Genomic DNA, 16899 nt, shown 5'->3' with positions numbered 1-16899 from the left:
CAGACATGCTAGAACAGAAAAGGACCTTCTTCAAACTTTTACCACAAGGTTGGACGAGCACAATTGTTCAAAATTTCTTTGTATGCAATGGTATTAACTGTACCCTTCAAAGGACTAGCCTGCTCTAAATCATCTTGAAGGGTATCTACATTAAATGTACATAGTGTTGATAAATCCATGCTTCAGAGAAGGACCCTTGCTCTCTGTATGGAGGCAGCGGTCTCTCTGCACATGGTCTGACAGCCTCCTACTGAATACGATTCATAGTTCTGCAGTCAACAAGGCTCATTCTCCCCACTGATTGGTGAGCTCTGGTTCTAACTCTGCAAGGGGTGTATTGGACCTCTTCAGAGAGACCACTACTTCTGCACAGAGAACAAGGGTTGTTCTTTGCAGCATACATGTTAGATAGTGTCTGTACTATTGCTCTCTGCTGACCTCTTGCTATAATCTTTAGAGCCAGGAAGCAGATGCCCACCCTCCAGTTCTTTTATTTACCTTTCACCTGTCTCTCTTTTATTCTTGGCAGACCATCAGTAAAGTCTTGCTGCAGTATTCTGAAATTCTCTCCAAATCCTTCCAGTCGTACTGCTTCAAGGAGAAGCTGGTGAGTAAGAGCGCCTTCTGCTGGTAACATTGTAGTATCATCATGTTTGTGTCTCATGGAAGCGGTCATGTTTAAGTGACACCAACAGATTCCATTTCACTGTAGAATAGTTAGAGGATCGATTTCCACTGGGCATAGCCAAGAATCTCTAAAAAGTCAACCTTTACCAGTTTAGTTCTACAGGCTAACTTAGGTTAGAGTGGCATTAGCCAGTTTTATTTGGCTTATTTCCTGTCTGACTGTAGAGCTGAGTGAGAGGGTAAGTGATCTTGCAAAGTCTGACAGCTGCTGCCCTGTCAACTATCGCCCAGCTCCTGAGTGTGCAGCGCGTGCGGCCAGGCAGTAAACTTAATGCGTCCAATACACACACTTAAGGCCAGTGACTCGGTATGTAATAAAGCAAAGATGAAGGTGACAACCCAACAATTTGTAGCTTTGCAATCTAATGGCCAATGGATGGCTCCCATGTTTCTTAATGACAGGTTCCCTTTAATGACGTCACTTGGCTGAGTGCTAATACTTGCAACAGCGCTCAGATAGTTAGTTATTATTTTTACATTATATTGTCATTGCTCCCACAATTCTTAATGCAATCTCTTCTTTTTCCCAGCCCTGCATATTGATGAACAACGTCCAGCAGCTCCGGGTACAACTGGAGAAGATGTTTGAAGCCATGGGTGGAAAGGAGGTATCAGAAAAATTCTTCTTGTCACAAATTTTACATACCGGTATTTGATTCTCTTCTGTAGCCTTGACCTAGTCCCTGGTACTTCGTAGAAAGCACTGAGCCATTCTTATCAGTTCCTGTCCTGGTGAGATTTGACATGGAAATATGGTGAACGTTGTGTGCAAATAAACATAACATTCAGTCTAATGGTATAATGCATCTTAGCTATCACTCTATTTCCTGCATACCCCCAAGTAAACAGACATGATCACAGCTTACGTTCTCAGCATATAGCTTTTCTGGCCTCTACCCAGCACCAAACCTGGCTTTTTATTCATAGACAACAAAAACTATGACAAACAGGAAGCCATGGCCCCAACAGCCAATCGCTTCTTTCATGGGAAATGACCTCCACACAGGAAATGACCCCCACACACAAAACAACCAATGAATAATGGCTAGGGGAGTGTTATGGACATGTCTGGGCAGGGACAGTGTGTATGTATGATTTAAACATGGACACTCTCCCTGACCATAACAATTCAAAAGCTCCCGTATTACCGCTGGTACGAATCCTTATTCTGCGTTGTTCAGAGAACACCACCTACCCGGATTATACTACCGTTCCTGTGGATGGGAGATTATGTGCTGGTGTACGCTACGCGTCCTGCCACGTGTTGATCAGGCACACAGAGACACACGAGCGTACATCCGCCTATAACCGATAATGTCTTTGCAGAGTGAACACATCTCCCCCAGACAATCATTCTGTGCATTGCACAGGGGCCCTTTCGCTGGCAGACATATCCCCACTCCACAAACGCCTCTCTCCATCCCCAAGAAGCTTTTCACTATCAGACGGGACTCAACCAGCGTCAGTCTGCCCCAGTCAGCTCTTTAGAGCGGACTGCGGGAGTACTAACACTGGGAGACACTATGACAATACATATTAAATACATCTTCATAAAATTTCCACAACAGCTAATACTCTAATGCAGCCGGGGTTCCTCCAGTGGTTGTCGGGGTTCTTTGAGAAATAGGCAATTCCTGCCTCTTATAACCACTGACACCAATCTTTTTATCTATTTGTACAGTGGAATTATTCCTAATTCCCCTAAATATATAATGGTCATAATATTGGCTAAAGCAACCTTTCTTAACCAGGGTTCCATGGAAGCCTAGGGTTCCTCCAGAGGTTGCCAAGGATTCCTTGAGAAATGGGCAATTCATGCCTCTCACATAAGTAATCACTAGCACCAATGATCTTTTTATCTATTTTTACAGTGGGATTATTCTCAATTATTCCAAGTATATGATGGTCATAATATTGGCGAAAGCAGCCTTTCTCAACCAGGGTTCCATGGAACACCAGGGTTCCTCTAGAGGTTGCAAGGGTTTCCTTCAGCAATGAGAAACATCTTCCTCCCAGCTATGTTCCCACTGTCATCCATTAATCTTTATCAATATTTGTAATAGGAATTCTTCCCAATGGCCACCAATATAGGGAGCATTCTTAGTGACCATCACGCTAATGTACTGTGAGCTGTAGATATAGTCATTAATAGCAAGGGTTCCTTGAGACTGGAAAGTTGTTTTTAAAGGGTCACTAAAGGAATTTTTTTTTTTAGCTAAATAGCTTCCTTTACCTTACTGCAGTCCTTGTTTCATGTGCTCATTGTTCGTTTTTGCTTTCATGTTGCTGTAAATCCTCTCTGTTCTGGACACTTCCTGGTTGTCTGTTTCCTGATAACCACAGTGCTGGGAGATTTCTCACGGTGGTCACTAATCAAGGAGGTGTGTGTAAAACGAAACTGGATTGGTGCTGAGGAGTTTTAGACAAAGTATCACTGCTCTCTATTGGCTGACTGCCCTCTAGTGGCTCTCTGTACATCAGAGAACCAGGAAACAACAGCAAAAACGAAACTACACTGCAGGCACATTATATGATTGTTTTTTTATCTATTTTTAATCATTTTTAAAAGGAATCAGTTAACTATTATGTCTCTATGCCCTGTAAACAGTCATTTCAGCTAAAAAAAAAAATTCCTTTAGTGACCCTTTAAGGGTTCCTCCATGGTAAAAGTTTGTGAGCGGCAGCTCTAGTGTCTTTTTGTAGTCAGATGCAGAATAGTCAACATTGGAAGCCAACCGGTATTTTTATGGCATATTACCAAACACTGCTCTGATATCCTGCAGAACACACAATGCATGTGTGGCGGTAAAACTTCTGAGACTTTCACCTCTTTTTTTGCAATAGGAACATACTGTAAAAGTTCACACTGCTCATTCCTCCACCAACATAGCTTTATTATGCAAATAGCCACCCAACCCATTCCTTCGTCTGACATGTTTCATGCCCCACATATGCTAAAAGGTGAGCTTCTGCCTTACCAGCAGAGGACAGAGCACTGTTGATTACACTGGGAAAACGGATTTCCCTGAGTAAACAATCGCCAGAGCAGATCTGCACCTGCTCCACCACCACACACGAGGTTGGTGCCTCTACCACCTATGGGTTGGCCTTGTCCAGAGGGGGGATTATCACACCTTGTATAGTGACCTTGTAGCCCCCAAAGCTGCTTATTACCAGTCTTTGTGGCCTGCATCTGGCCGCTCTGTGGCCCTTTTCCGCTCTGTCTAAAATTGTATGTTTTCTATAGGCTCTGAACTATTCTTCCCAGGGGCCATGGGGATATCTCCAGTGGGGAGCCAGGCTTCGGTATTTTGTCAGAATCTTCTCTGCTGCTTTAACTTGCTTGTAAATATGGCCGACTGGGCAATGCTGTTGATTATGCTGGGAGAACCGATCTCCCTGCACACACGGTCACTGGCGAGGTTGGTGCCTTTGCCATCTCTAGGTTGGCCTAACCTGGAGGTGGGGTCAATCACACCTAGTATGGTGACCTTCAGAGGTGGAGGGTGGGTGGCAATAAGCCATCTGCAAAAGGGAGAGAGAAGTGGGTTAAAAGGGAGGGGTGTGGAAATGAGAGATTGCAAATGAGGTTGGAACATAGTGTGGTGTTGGGGGCTGAGAGAGGGGGTAGGTTGATATTTGAGTGGGTGAGGGGGAATACGAGAGGAGAGGGGAAAAAGGAAGGCAAGATAAGTTTTAGCAGCAGGGATGGGGGGAACTAAATGAACCTGTTAAGCTGGGTATACACGAGTAGAAATTCTTACGTAAATTCTTACAAAATTGATACGAAAATTCTTAGGAAATCTTCTGAAACTCTCATTTTCACCCCCACCATTTGAATGCTGTTCAAAAGTAGTTCAAGATTCAACTTGCTTTTAACATTCAATTTTGTAACAAATGGACTTTACCGGATGCAAACCACGTGCGCTGTTGGAAGAAAATTGTGGAACGTACGAATTTCTATCCTCCTTCAAATTTTCTTGCCACTACGGTTGAAAATAAACCTCGGGTTGACCCCACCTTTGATTAGAAAAACAAACTAACATTCTTTAAATGAAAAATGTTGCAGGGAATTCTACTAGCATACACCCAGCTTTACGTTGTCCTAAATGGGCAATTTCAGGGTCACCCACATTTGGGCAGAGTGCGGGTGCAAAGAAGAGGTTGTCACTCTTGCAATTGGCCTAAACACAAAAATCTGGCTACATCAGGAACGTCGAAAATCCTCAAAATCCAAAACGAAATTTAGTTAAAAAAGGATACTGTTGATGCCGTAGTACACCACAGCAGCCAATCGGATTGGCATTTTGCAATCGGCCTAAGACCATAAATCTGGCTACATCAGGAACGCCGAAAATTCTCAAAATCCAAAACGAAATTCAGTTAAAAAAGGATGCCGTCGATGCCGGTTTTAGTACACCAAGGCAGCCAATCGGATTGGCGTCTTGCAAATGGCCTAAACCCAAAAATCTGGCTACATCAGGAACGCTGGAAATTCTCAAAATCCAAAACTAAATTCAGTTAAAAAAGGATGCTGGCGATGCCGGTTTTAGTACACCAAAGCAGCCAATCGGATTGGCGTCTTGCAAATGGCCTAAACCCAAAAATCTGGCTACTTCAGGAACGCCGGAAATTCTCAAAATCCAAAACGAAATTCTGTTCAAAAAGGATGCTGGCGATGCCGGTTTTAGTACACCACAGCAGCCAATCGGATTGGAGCAGAATTCCAATGAGTATTGACCTTGTAATAAACCTGCTTCACCACAAAATTGGTGACGTTTTATTGCCGCGTCTTTTGCTAGTTTTGTGGAGACTAAATTTCATTGTTGTCTCCCCCAAAGCTATAATTACCAGTCTTTGTGGCCCCCAGCTGGCTGCTCTGTGGCCCTTCTCAGCTCGGTCTAAAATTATATGTTTTCTGGCGGCTCCTGAACTCTCGCTTCCAGGGGCTGTTAAGATGTCTCCAGCGGGGAGCCAGACTCAAGCATTTTGTCAGAATCTTCTCTGCTGCGGTAACTAGCTCATTAAATCCGGCATAAAGGCGTTCGTCTGGCTGTGGAGGAGAGACGAGGTCGTGCACACAATCGGGGGCCAAATGTGTCCAGGGGGGGGCAGATCAAAGAGACGGTGCCAAATAGAGTTTAACCCCTGTGAAGCCTGGAAACGGCCTGCTTTACATTCGTACTGTGCAGGTTTTCTTATCCTGGTACCCAAATGAGGAACTGTCCTTAGTGCCCCAAGCAGCCAGTCAGCGTGGTTATTTGTCCTACTATTACCAACGATGAATGAGCTTGACCAGACTGACTTTATTTGTCAAATTTAATTAATTGCGCTTAAGCTCAGTTAACGGTGAAATGGTCTTTCTCCAGTTTTTATAAAGCAAAAAAGTCAAAATAAATAGCTCATTAACCACGTAAGCCTCGGACCATTATGCAGCTAAAGACCTGGCCCCTTTTTGCGATTCGGCACTGCGTCGCTTTAACTGACAATTGCGCGATCGTAAGACGTGGCTCCCAAACAAAATTGACTTCCTTTTTTTTCCCACAAATAGAGCTTTCTTTTGGTGGTATTTGATCACCTCTGCGGTTTTTGTTTTTTGCGCTATAAACAAAAATAGAGCGAAAATTTTTAAAAAAAATCATTATTTTTTACTTTTTGCTATAATAAATATCCCCAAAAAAGATATAAAAAAATTTTTTTTTTTCCTCAGTTTGGGCCGATACGTATTCTTCTACATATTGTTGGTAAAAAAATTGCAATAAGCGTTTATTGATTGGTTCGTGCAAAAATTATAGTGTCTACAATATAGGGGATAGTTTTATGGCATTTTTATTAATAATTTTATTTTTTACTAGTAATGGCGGCGATCAGAGATTTTTTTTTTTTTTTATCATGACTGCAACATTATATCGGACACTTTTGACAAATTCTGGAACCATTGTCATTTTTACAGCAAACCGTGCTCTAAAAATGCACTGATTACTGTGAAAATGACACTGGCAGTGAATGGGTTAACCTGTAGGGGTTAAGTGTTCCCTAATTTGTTTTTCTTACTGTAGGGGGGGTGTGGCTTGGTGTGTGACGTCACTGATCGTCGTTCCCTATGACAGGGAACGACGATCAGTTACAGGCTCACTAGGAAGCACGGGGAAAGGTTTGTTTACACTTACCTCTCCCCGTTCAGCTCTGTGACCCGATCGCGGGACAACTGCGGCGATCAGGTCCCGTGAGCGCGGTCACGGAGCTCAGGACCAGGTCAAGAGCGCGCCACCGGCGGCGCGCACGTGACCCATGGCTGGGCTTCTTAAAGGGGGGGACGTACCTGTACATCCATATGCCCAGCCGTGTCATTCTGCCAACGTATTTAGTCGTGCGACTGGTTAAAAGATAAAAAATCAAAACCTGCGGCGGAACCTGTTGGCGGAAGGTGTAGAAGCGCAGTGATTAGCTAATTTCTCTGTCACTCTAGTCTCTCCTCTTATCGATTTAAGTTTTTTGTCAGCACATGACCCGATTGGCTCCTTGGGCTGCCGGTTTATCTCACACTCCAGCCCTGCTGTACAGATCAGATCAAATTACTTAAAGTGGAGTTTCACCCGAAAAGTTAATTTTTAACATTAGATTGATGCTCATTTTGTCTAGGGGAATCGGGTAGTTTTTTTGAAAACGAAGCAGTACTTACCATTTTAGAGAGCGATCTTTTCCGCCGCTTCCGGGTATGGGCTGGGGGACTGGGCATTCCTATTTGATTGACAGGCTTCCGACGGTCGCATACATCGCGTCACGATTTTCCGAAAGTAGCCGAACGTCGGTCCGCAGACGCCGTATAGAGCCGCACCGACGTTCGGCTTCTTTCGGCTACTCGTGACGCGATGTATGCAACCGTCGAAAGCCTGTCAATCAAATAGAAACGCCCAGTCCCGAAGACCATACCCGGAAGCGGCGGCGAAGTTCGCTCTCTAAAACGGTAAGTACTGCTTCGATTTAAAAAAAACTACCCGATTCCCCTTGACAAAATGAGCATCAATCTAATGTTAAAAAAATTTTTTTCGGGGGAACAAACTTTAAAATGTTCACAAAATATTCAGCTATCCGGCTATATCTTTTCAGTTTGAGATCTTTTACAGTTTTTGTGAAAAGGCTGTTTAAGTTTAGTGATCATTTCAGGAAATGTTATCGATTAAACAGAGTGTCTATGGGGTTGGATGATGTCATAGCTAGAGCACAGAGCCTTAAAAAAAAAAATCTTGGTTCCTTCTCTATAGATTGCTCTCACACCCACAAGATCTACTTGTCATACACAATGTATACATAAAAAAAGTGGGTATTTTTGTCTAATTTCAGGCAATGTGCTCAGTTTTGTGATACGCCTTTTACTTTTGGCTGGTTGAGCTTCCAAATGACAAGAGTTCTACATTTTCTTCCATTGACTGTCCTGTATAAAATTCTTCACATTTCCCAGCGAAACGCACAGCGAACTTTCTTTTTTAAATCGCTGACATGCCCACATTTTTAAATTACATTCGAAATTACGAATCTCCGAAATTTTGAAATTCGGAAATGTGAAAATTCGAGTTTTTGGAATTTCAGAAATTCAAATTTTCGGAAAATTCTAAATTTTTGAAATTCAAAGGATTCTGTGTGGTTTTTGTCTAGTGGTGTTCATCTTTGCTGCAGCAATGCACTGCCAGAGGTGATGTAGTGACTGGCAGATGAACCTCTCCAGCTGAAATGTCAGATAATCAGATCTTCATTCTTTGTCTTCTGTTCTAGTTGGATCCTGAGGCCAGCGACACGCTGAAAGAGCTCCAGGTGAAGCTGAACAATGTCTTGGATGAGCTGAGTGCAGTGTTTGGAAACAGGTGAGTGGGGGGGGGGGGGGTTGGGTGATTGAGGAGGAGGGGAGGTGAAGGAAGAAGGGAGGAATATGTGAAAAAAAATTCCGTCCGTCCTTCAAATTCTTCCATCACTGTGGGCGAAAATAGGAGAGAGGGAAGCTAAGCTTCAGGGTCACTGCTGGGAGAGAGAGAGGGAGGAGCTGAGCTCCAGGGTCACTGCTGAGAGAGGGAGAAGCTGAGCAACAGGGTCACTGCTAAGAGAGGGAGAAGCTGAGCTCCAGAGTCAATGCTGGGAGAGGAGGAGCTGAGCTCCAGAGTCACTGCTGGGAGAGAGGGAGGAGCTGAGCTCCAGAGTCACTGCTGGGAGAGAGGGAGGAGCTGAGCTCCAGAGTCACTGCTTGGAGAGAGGGAGGAGCTGAGCTTCAGGGTCACTGCTGGGAGAGAGGGGGGGCTAAGCTCCAGAGTCACTGCTGGGAGAGAGAAGGTAGCTGAGCTTCAGGGTCACTGCTAGGAGATAGGGGGTAGCTGATCTCCAGTTTTACTGCTGGGAGAGAGGGGAGAGCTGAGCTCCAGAGTCCCTTGCTGGGCGAGAGGGAGGGGCTGAGCTCCAGAGTCCTTGCTGGGCAAGAGGGAGGAACTGAGCTCCAGAGTCCTTGCTGGGCGAGAGTCTTCACTAATGAGTCTTTGCCTGGAGGAAAGGAACAAGGGTAGCTGGACTGATGAGTCACTCTTGGGAGGGTGAGCTGAGCTGATAATTACCTGCTGAGAGGGGGAGCAAGTGACACTAAGCTGCTGATTCACTGCTAGTAGAGGGTAGCAGGGTGAGCTGAGCTGCTGAGTCACTGCTAGTAGAGTGGAGCAGGGTGAGCTGAGCTGCTAAGTCACTGCTAGTAGAGGGGAGCAAGCTGAGCTGAGCTGCAGAGTCGCAGCTAGTAGAGAGGAGCAGGGTGAGCTGAGCTGCAAAGTTGCAGCTAGTCGAGGGGAGCAGAGCTGCAGAGTCACTGCTAGTAGAGGGGAGCAGGGTGGGCTGAGCTGCAGAGTCAATACTAGTAGAGGGGAGCAGGGTGAGCTGAGCTGCAGAGTCGCAGCTGGTAGAGGGGAGCAGGGTGAGCTGAGCTGCAGAGTCGCAGCTAGTCGAGGGGAGCAGAGCTGCAGAGTCACTGCTAGTAGAGGGGAGCAGGGTGGGCTGAGCTGCAGAGTCAATACTAGTAGAGGGGAGCAGGGTGAGCTGAGCTGCAGAGTCGCAGCTAGTCGAGGGGAGCAGAGCTGCAGAGTCACTGCTAGTAGAGGGGAGCAGGGTGGGCTGAGCTGCAGAGTCAATACTAGTAGAGGGGAGCAGGGTGAGCTGAGCTGCAGAGTCGCAGCTAGTCGAGGGGAGCAGAGCTGCAGAGTCACTGCTAGTAGAGGGGAGCAGGGTGGGCTGAGCTGCAGAGTCAATACTAGTAGAGGGGAGCAGGGTGAGCTGAGCTGCAGAGTCGCAGCTGGTAGAGGGGAGCAGGGTGAGCTGAGCTGCAGAGTCGCAGCTAGCCGAGGGGAGCAGAGCTGCAGAGTCACTGCTAGTAGAGGGGAGCAGGGTGGGCTGAGCTGCAGAGTCAATACTAGTAGAGGGAAGCAGGGTGAGCTGAGCTGCAGAGTCACTGCAGGGAAGGGGGAGGAAGAGCGAGTTTAGCTCAGCTGGCTGGGTCACTGCTGGAAGGGGGAGCAGGAGGAGCAGACCTGCTGAGTGTTATTAGTATGTTAATACTTTAATGTCCATTGCCTGAAAACAGGTTCACTTTAGCTCTTGAGTAAAGTCTCTACTTGCCTTGTTAGTGTTGAATCAGATGTGACTGGTGGCATTAATGAACAATAAATAAGGGAACAGGCTGCAGTTTAATGAGGGTGTTTTATATAGCTGGGAAGATTGTATAGCGTATGTCTATATGGTGGAACACCCCCACACAGGTACGCAGACCGCAGAGCACTGTGACCGTCAGCCGTCCCATCCGGGATCTGTAGTGACAGGCCGCACAAGCACATCCAGCTCATGTCAGAGGGAATCAATCACCGGACTGACCGCGGGCCTCTGTCTTTTCCCTGTTATGCCATTGCAGTTATGTAACTCGGATCTAGCCAAATGATTATCTTAGAATAATGAGGAAAAGGTTTCACAGGGTGCAAAGTGTTCTGTCTGGGACGCTGTCACATGACCCATGATGAAATGTATATTGGCTGTATACAGTGGATATAGAAAAATAATCGCCCCCCCTTTTAAAATAATCACATTTTGTTGCTTTGCAGCCTGAAATAAAGACAGACGTAGTTCTTGTTTTACCCAATTGTATTTACTCAGTGCAACGTATAATATCCAAGTGAAAGATAGAACTCCAACATGTCAGAGAAAAAAAAAAAAAAAAACAATCACTGATTTGGAAAAAGGATCACCCCCTCCTTTTATATGACTTGTAGCTAATCACCACCTGAATGGCACACAAAGCCATTTGACTTTCAACTGTGATCAGCTGTGGTCATTCTGATCTCGGCATGAAAAGAGCTTTCCTGGAGCATTTCAGTTCCTGATAGTGCAGCTGAAGCAAACAAACAACTACGGGTGGCAAGGCACTGTCTCCGGGATAAAGTTGTGGACAGGCACAAGTCAGGAGATGGATACAAAAGCTTTATCAATGCCTAGAAGCACAGTGAGGTCTATTTTTAAGAAGTGGAAGGTATTTGGTAGAACACAGACCCTCCCTGGATCAGGACGTCGCTCCAAACTGGATGAAAGAGCCAGGGAGGAAATTGGTCAGAGAGGCCACCAAGAGTCCTACAGCAACTCCGAAGCAGTTGCAGGAATTCATAACAAAGAGTGAGTGGTCGTTGTGTACATGTGACAACAATATCACAAAATTCTCCACAAATGTGACTTGTATGGGAGGGTTGCAAGAAAAAAAGACGCTCCTCAAGAAAGGCCACATGGAGTCGCCACTGAGCTTTACCAAAACGCACCTTGAAGATTCTGAGGCCACATGGAAAAAGGTGTTATGGTCGGATGAGACTAACATTGAATGATTTGACCTCAACACCAAACGATGTGTCTGGTCTGGTGGAAATCAAATACAGCTCACCATCCACATAACCCGTGGCGGTGTGTCCATAAGGGCGCACAGGTGCCGCCCCCTCTCTACAGCCATCCCCTCCATGACCGCCGCTGCCACACCCCTTTCCGGCGCCTGAATTACAGTGTCGGGAGGGGGGGTTTGAAGCTCCTGATTAGAGCCGTAGGCTCGAATAGGCTTTAAAATAGCCAATCAGCAGGAACGGTCGGAAGATGAGGATAGGAGGAGATGCATGAAGGACCCCGCTCGTCACCGTCACCCGCTGCCTAAATAACAGTGGCGGGGGGGGGGGGGGGGGTTTGAAGCTCCTGATTAGAGCCTCGAATAGGCTTCAAAATAGGTGAACTGCTTGGCGCTCCGCAGTTCACTCAAGTGTGTTAGGAAAGCAAATGAATATTCGCTTTCCTAACACTGAACCGCCTCTCCACCAATCAGGTGCTCGGGTCTGTTACCCGTCACCTGATTGGCTGAAACGACAGGTGCCGATATTGGATGCCAATCAGCAGGAACGGACGGAAGATGAGGATGGAGGAGACACATGAAGGACCCCGCTCGTCACCCGCTGCCCCACTGAGACAGGGTAAATGTCGGGCAGACAACGACCGGGTGGGTGGGGGGGGGGTCACACTGTCTGCGTTTGATGGGCACGGTGAGGATGCAATTGATGGTTTTTTTTTCTGTTTGCGCCCCTTTGAGCACCAGCCGCCACTGCAAATAACGCCATTCTTACAGTAAAGCATGGAGGGGGTAATATCCTGGTGTGGGAGTGTTTCTCTGCAGCAGGGACTGGAGCACTTGTCAGGATGGAAGGAAAATGGATGGGGCAAAATACCATCAAATTCTTGAGGAAAATTGTCAGTGGGAAGAAGGTTTACCTTCCAACACGACAATGACCCAAAGCAAACATGACCACACAGTGGCTGAAGGAGAAGCTCCTTGCATTGCCTAGTCAGAGCCCAGACCTAAACCCCATTGAAAATCTGTGGAATAACATGAAGACTGCAGTCCAGAACCGGTCGCCATCAAATTAGTGCGAACATGAGCAATTCTGCAAAGAAGTGCGGACAAATATTGCAAAGTCTATGGCCCGGATTCTCGTACCTCGGCGCATAGTTATGCCGGGGTAACGTATCGAATATATATGCTACGCCGACGTAGAGCAGAGCGGCGAGCACAGTATTCATAAAAGAACTTGCTCCCAAGGTTGCGCCAGCGTAACGTAAATTCTTCGGCGTAAGCCGGCCTAATTCAAAGTAGGTGGAAGTGGGCGTGATCCATTTAAATGATGCGTGACCCCATGCAAATGATGGGCCGAACGAACGGCGCATGCGCCGTCCCCTGGAAGCATCCCAGTGCGCATGTTCAGAATCACGTCGGAAATACTCCTTCAGATACATCGAATCACTGCCTACGACGTGAACGTAACCTACGCCCAGCCCTATTCACGTACGACTACGTAAACGACGTAAAATACGACGGCTGTTCCCTGGTCCATACCTTAACATGACTTACACCTGCTTTATGAGGCTTAACTTTACGCCGGACGTAAGCCTTACGCAAACCGCGTAGATGATGCGCCGGGCGAAACTACGTTCGTGAATCGCCGTATCTCCCTCATTTGCATATTTGCAATGAGGCGGCCAGCGTAAATATGCGCCCAAGATACGCCGGCGTAGGAAAGTTACGTCGGTCGGAGGAAGCCTATTTTCAGGCGTATCTAGTTCTATGGGTACGGCGCACAGATACGACGGCGCACATTGACACTTACGCGGCGTATCTCGAGATACGTCGGCGTAAGTGCTACGTGAATCCGGGCCTCTATGTGCAAAGTTAGTAGAGACAAATCCCAACAGACTAAAGGCGGTAATTAAAGCAAAAAAATGTGGTCCAAAAAAAAAACTGACACAAGGGAGGGTGATCCTTTTTCCAACTCAGTGATTCCGGACATGTTTCACTTGGATGTTATAAGTTATGCTGAGTAAATACAGCTGGATAAAACAAAAACTGTGTTTGTCTTCTTTTTAGACACCAAAGCAACAAAATGTGATTATTTTAAAGTGGGGGTGATTTTTTCTATACCCACTGTAAGTGTCACATGACCCGGGATGGAATGTACATTGTCTGTATGGGGGTCACATGACCCGGGATGGAATGTATATTGTCTATATGGGGGTCACATGACCCGGGATGAAATGTATGTTGTCTGTATGGGGGTCACATGACCCGGGATGAAGTGTATATTGTCTGTATGGGGGTCACATGACCTGGGATGGAATGTATATTGTCTGTATGGGGGTCACATGACCCGGGATGAAGTGTATATTGTCTGTATGGGGGTCACATGACCTGGGATGGAATGTATGTTGTCTGTATGGGGGTCACATGACCCGGGATGAAATGTATGTTGTCTGTATGGGGGTCACATGACCTGGGATGGAATGTATATTGTCTGTATGGGGGTCACATGACCCGGGATGGAATGTATGTTGTCTGTATGGGGGTCACATGACCCGGGATGAAATGTATATTGTCTGTATGGGGGTCACATGACCCGGGATGAAATGTATATTGTCTGTATGGGGGTCACATGACCCGGGATGAAATGTATATTGTCTGTATGGGGGTCACATGACCCGGGATGAAATGTATATTGTCTGTATGGGGGTCACATGACCCGGGATGGAATGTATGTTGTCTGTATGGGGGTCACATGACCCGGGATGGAATGTATATTGTCTGTATGGGGGTCACATGACCCGGGATGAAATGTATATGGTCTGTATGGGGGTCACATGACCCGGGATGAAGTGTATATTGTCTGTATGGGGGTCACATGACCTGGGATGGAATGTCTGTTGTCTGTATGGGGGTCACATGACCTGGGATGAAATGTATATTGTCTGTATGGGGGTCACATGACCCGGGATGGAATGTCTGTTGTCTGTATGGGGGTCACATGACCCAGGATGAAATGTATATTGTCTGTATGGGGGTCACATGACCCGGGATGGAATGTCTGTTGTCTGTATGGGGGTCACATGACCCAGGATGGAATGTATGTTGTCTGTATGGGGGTCACATGACCTGGGATGAAATGTATGTTGTCTGTATGGGGGTCACATGACCCGGGATGGAATGTATATTGTCTATATGGGGGTCACATGACCCGGGATGGAATGTATATTGTCTGTATGGGGGTCACATGACCTGGGATGAAATGTATGTTGTCTGTATGGGGGTCACATGACCCGGGATGGAATGTATATTGTCTGTATGGGGGTCACATGACCCGGGATGGAATGTATATTGTCTGTATGGGGGTCACATGACCTGGGATGAAATGTATGTTGTCTGTATGGGGGTCACATGACCCGGGATGGAATGTATATTGTCTGTATGGGGGTCACATGACCAGTACTGAAGTGTATGTTGTCTGTATGGGGGTCACATGACCAGTACTGAAGTGTATATTGTCTGTATGGGGGTCACATGACCAGTACTGAAGTGTATGTTGTCTGTATGGGGGTCACATGACCAGTACTGAAGTGTATAGCTCTCTCATGACCCAGGCCATAGGGTATATGGTGTGTAACGTATGGAATGTTTACATGAACATTGCTGTATATGTGATCTGTCATTCTTCTTGTATGACATTCCCTGTGTCGTATTTGCAGCTTCCAATTCCGGATAGATGAATGTATTAAGCAGATGTCAGAGATTCTCTGCCATGTGAAGGGCACCGGCAATGTACCAGCCAACGCCAGGAACACGGTGGCACAGGATGCTGACAATGTACTGCGCCCCCTGATGGACTTCTTGGATGGAAAGTGAGTACTGTGCCCGGGGGGTTTGTTCTCAGAGAATAGGTGCGGGTACTGTACCCCCCTTCCGAGTCGCCCCTTGTCTCGGGTCCCTTCCCACCAACAAGCACCGCCCCTTGGTTCCACCCCTTACCCACCTTCCAGTGCTGAGAACACAGAACAAAGTATCATTTTGTGGTGCCAAGTATTTTGTACGGAGTTTACTAATAATAAGAAAAGCTTGAAAAAATAGTAACAATCAACCCCTCCAGCAACAATAGATCTCCACGCAACAAAAATACCCCCCTCCCCCCCAATAACAATAGTTCCTCCAGCCACAATAGATCCCACATCAAAAAATACCCCCCAACAACAACAGACCCTCCAGCAACAATGGATCCCCAGCCACAATAGACCCCTGCCACAATAGATCCCCATTAAAAGAGATCCCTCAGCCACAATAGATCCCCCATTAAAGGAGATCCCTCAGCCACAATAGACCCTCCAGCAACAATGGATCCCCAGCCACAATAGATCCCCAATCAAAAGAGATCCCCAGCCACAAAGGATCCCCAGCCATAAAAGATACCCAGCCACACAAGATACCCAGCCACACAAGATACCCAGCCACACAAGATACCCAGCCACACAGGATCCCCAGCCACACAGGATCCCCAGCCACAATAGATCCCCCATTAAGAGATCCCTCAGCCACAATAGATCCCCAGCCACAATAGATCCCCAGCCACAATAGATCCCCCATCAAAAGAGATCCCCAATCAATAGAGATCCCCAATCAATAGAGATCCCCAATCAATAGAGATCCCCAGCCACAAAAGATCCCCAGCCACAAAAGATCCCCAGCCACAAAAGATCCCCAGCCACAAAAGATCCCCAGCCATAAAAGATCCCCAGCCACAAAAGATCTCCAGCCACAAAAGATCTCCAGCAACAATGGATCCCCCACCACAATAGATCACCCGCCACAATAGATCCCCCAGCCACAATAGATCCCCCATTTAAGGAGATCCCTCATCCACAATAGACCCTCCAGCAACAATGGATCCCCAGCCACAATAGATCCCCATCAAAAGAGATCCCCATCAAAAGAGATCCCAGCCACAAAAGATCCCTCAGCCACAAAGGATACCCAACAATATATCCTCTGCAAAAATAGATCACCCCAGCAACAAGAAAATCCCCTGCAACAAGAGATCCCTCCAGCAACAAAAATACCGCCACACATCAGTTGATCCCCAGCAAACTAAAGATTCCCCTAGCATCAATAGATCCTCACTGGCCCATAGACCCCCCAACAACAATAGACCCCCTCAGAAACAAATGACCCACCCACGCAACATTAGACCCCTGCCAGAAAGAATACATCTCCGAGCAGCCAGCAAAAATAGAGCCTCCAGGAACAATAGATCCCTACCTCATAGGATCCCCCAGAAACAATACAATAGATGCCACCAGTAA

General features: G+C 46.6%; 1 protein-coding gene across 4 annotated transcripts in view; it reads left to right on the top strand.

Annotated features, from left to right (window-relative positions):
• The window catches only part of UNC13B (unc-13 homolog B), a 580491-nt gene that overhangs the window by 534900 nt on the left and 28692 nt on the right, over positions 1-16899 (top strand). For all 4 annotated transcript variants that reach the window (XM_040336017.1, XM_040336018.1, XM_040336016.1 and 1 more), the window contains 4 exons: positions 530-607; positions 1218-1295; positions 8461-8549; positions 15295-15447. In XM_040336017.1, the coding sequence (XP_040191951.1) occupies positions 530-607; positions 1218-1295; positions 8461-8549; positions 15295-15447 (398 nt within the window). The remainder of the gene's footprint in view (positions 1-529; positions 608-1217; positions 1296-8460; positions 8550-15294; positions 15448-16899) is intronic.

Source organism: Rana temporaria, chromosome 1 (assembly GCF_905171775.1).
Source record: "Rana temporaria chromosome 1, aRanTem1.1, whole genome shotgun sequence".
Taxonomy (NCBI): domain Eukaryota; kingdom Metazoa; phylum Chordata; class Amphibia; order Anura; family Ranidae; genus Rana; species Rana temporaria.
Note: the sequence above shows the minus strand (reverse complement) of the source record. Positions and strands in the feature narration are given on the sequence as shown.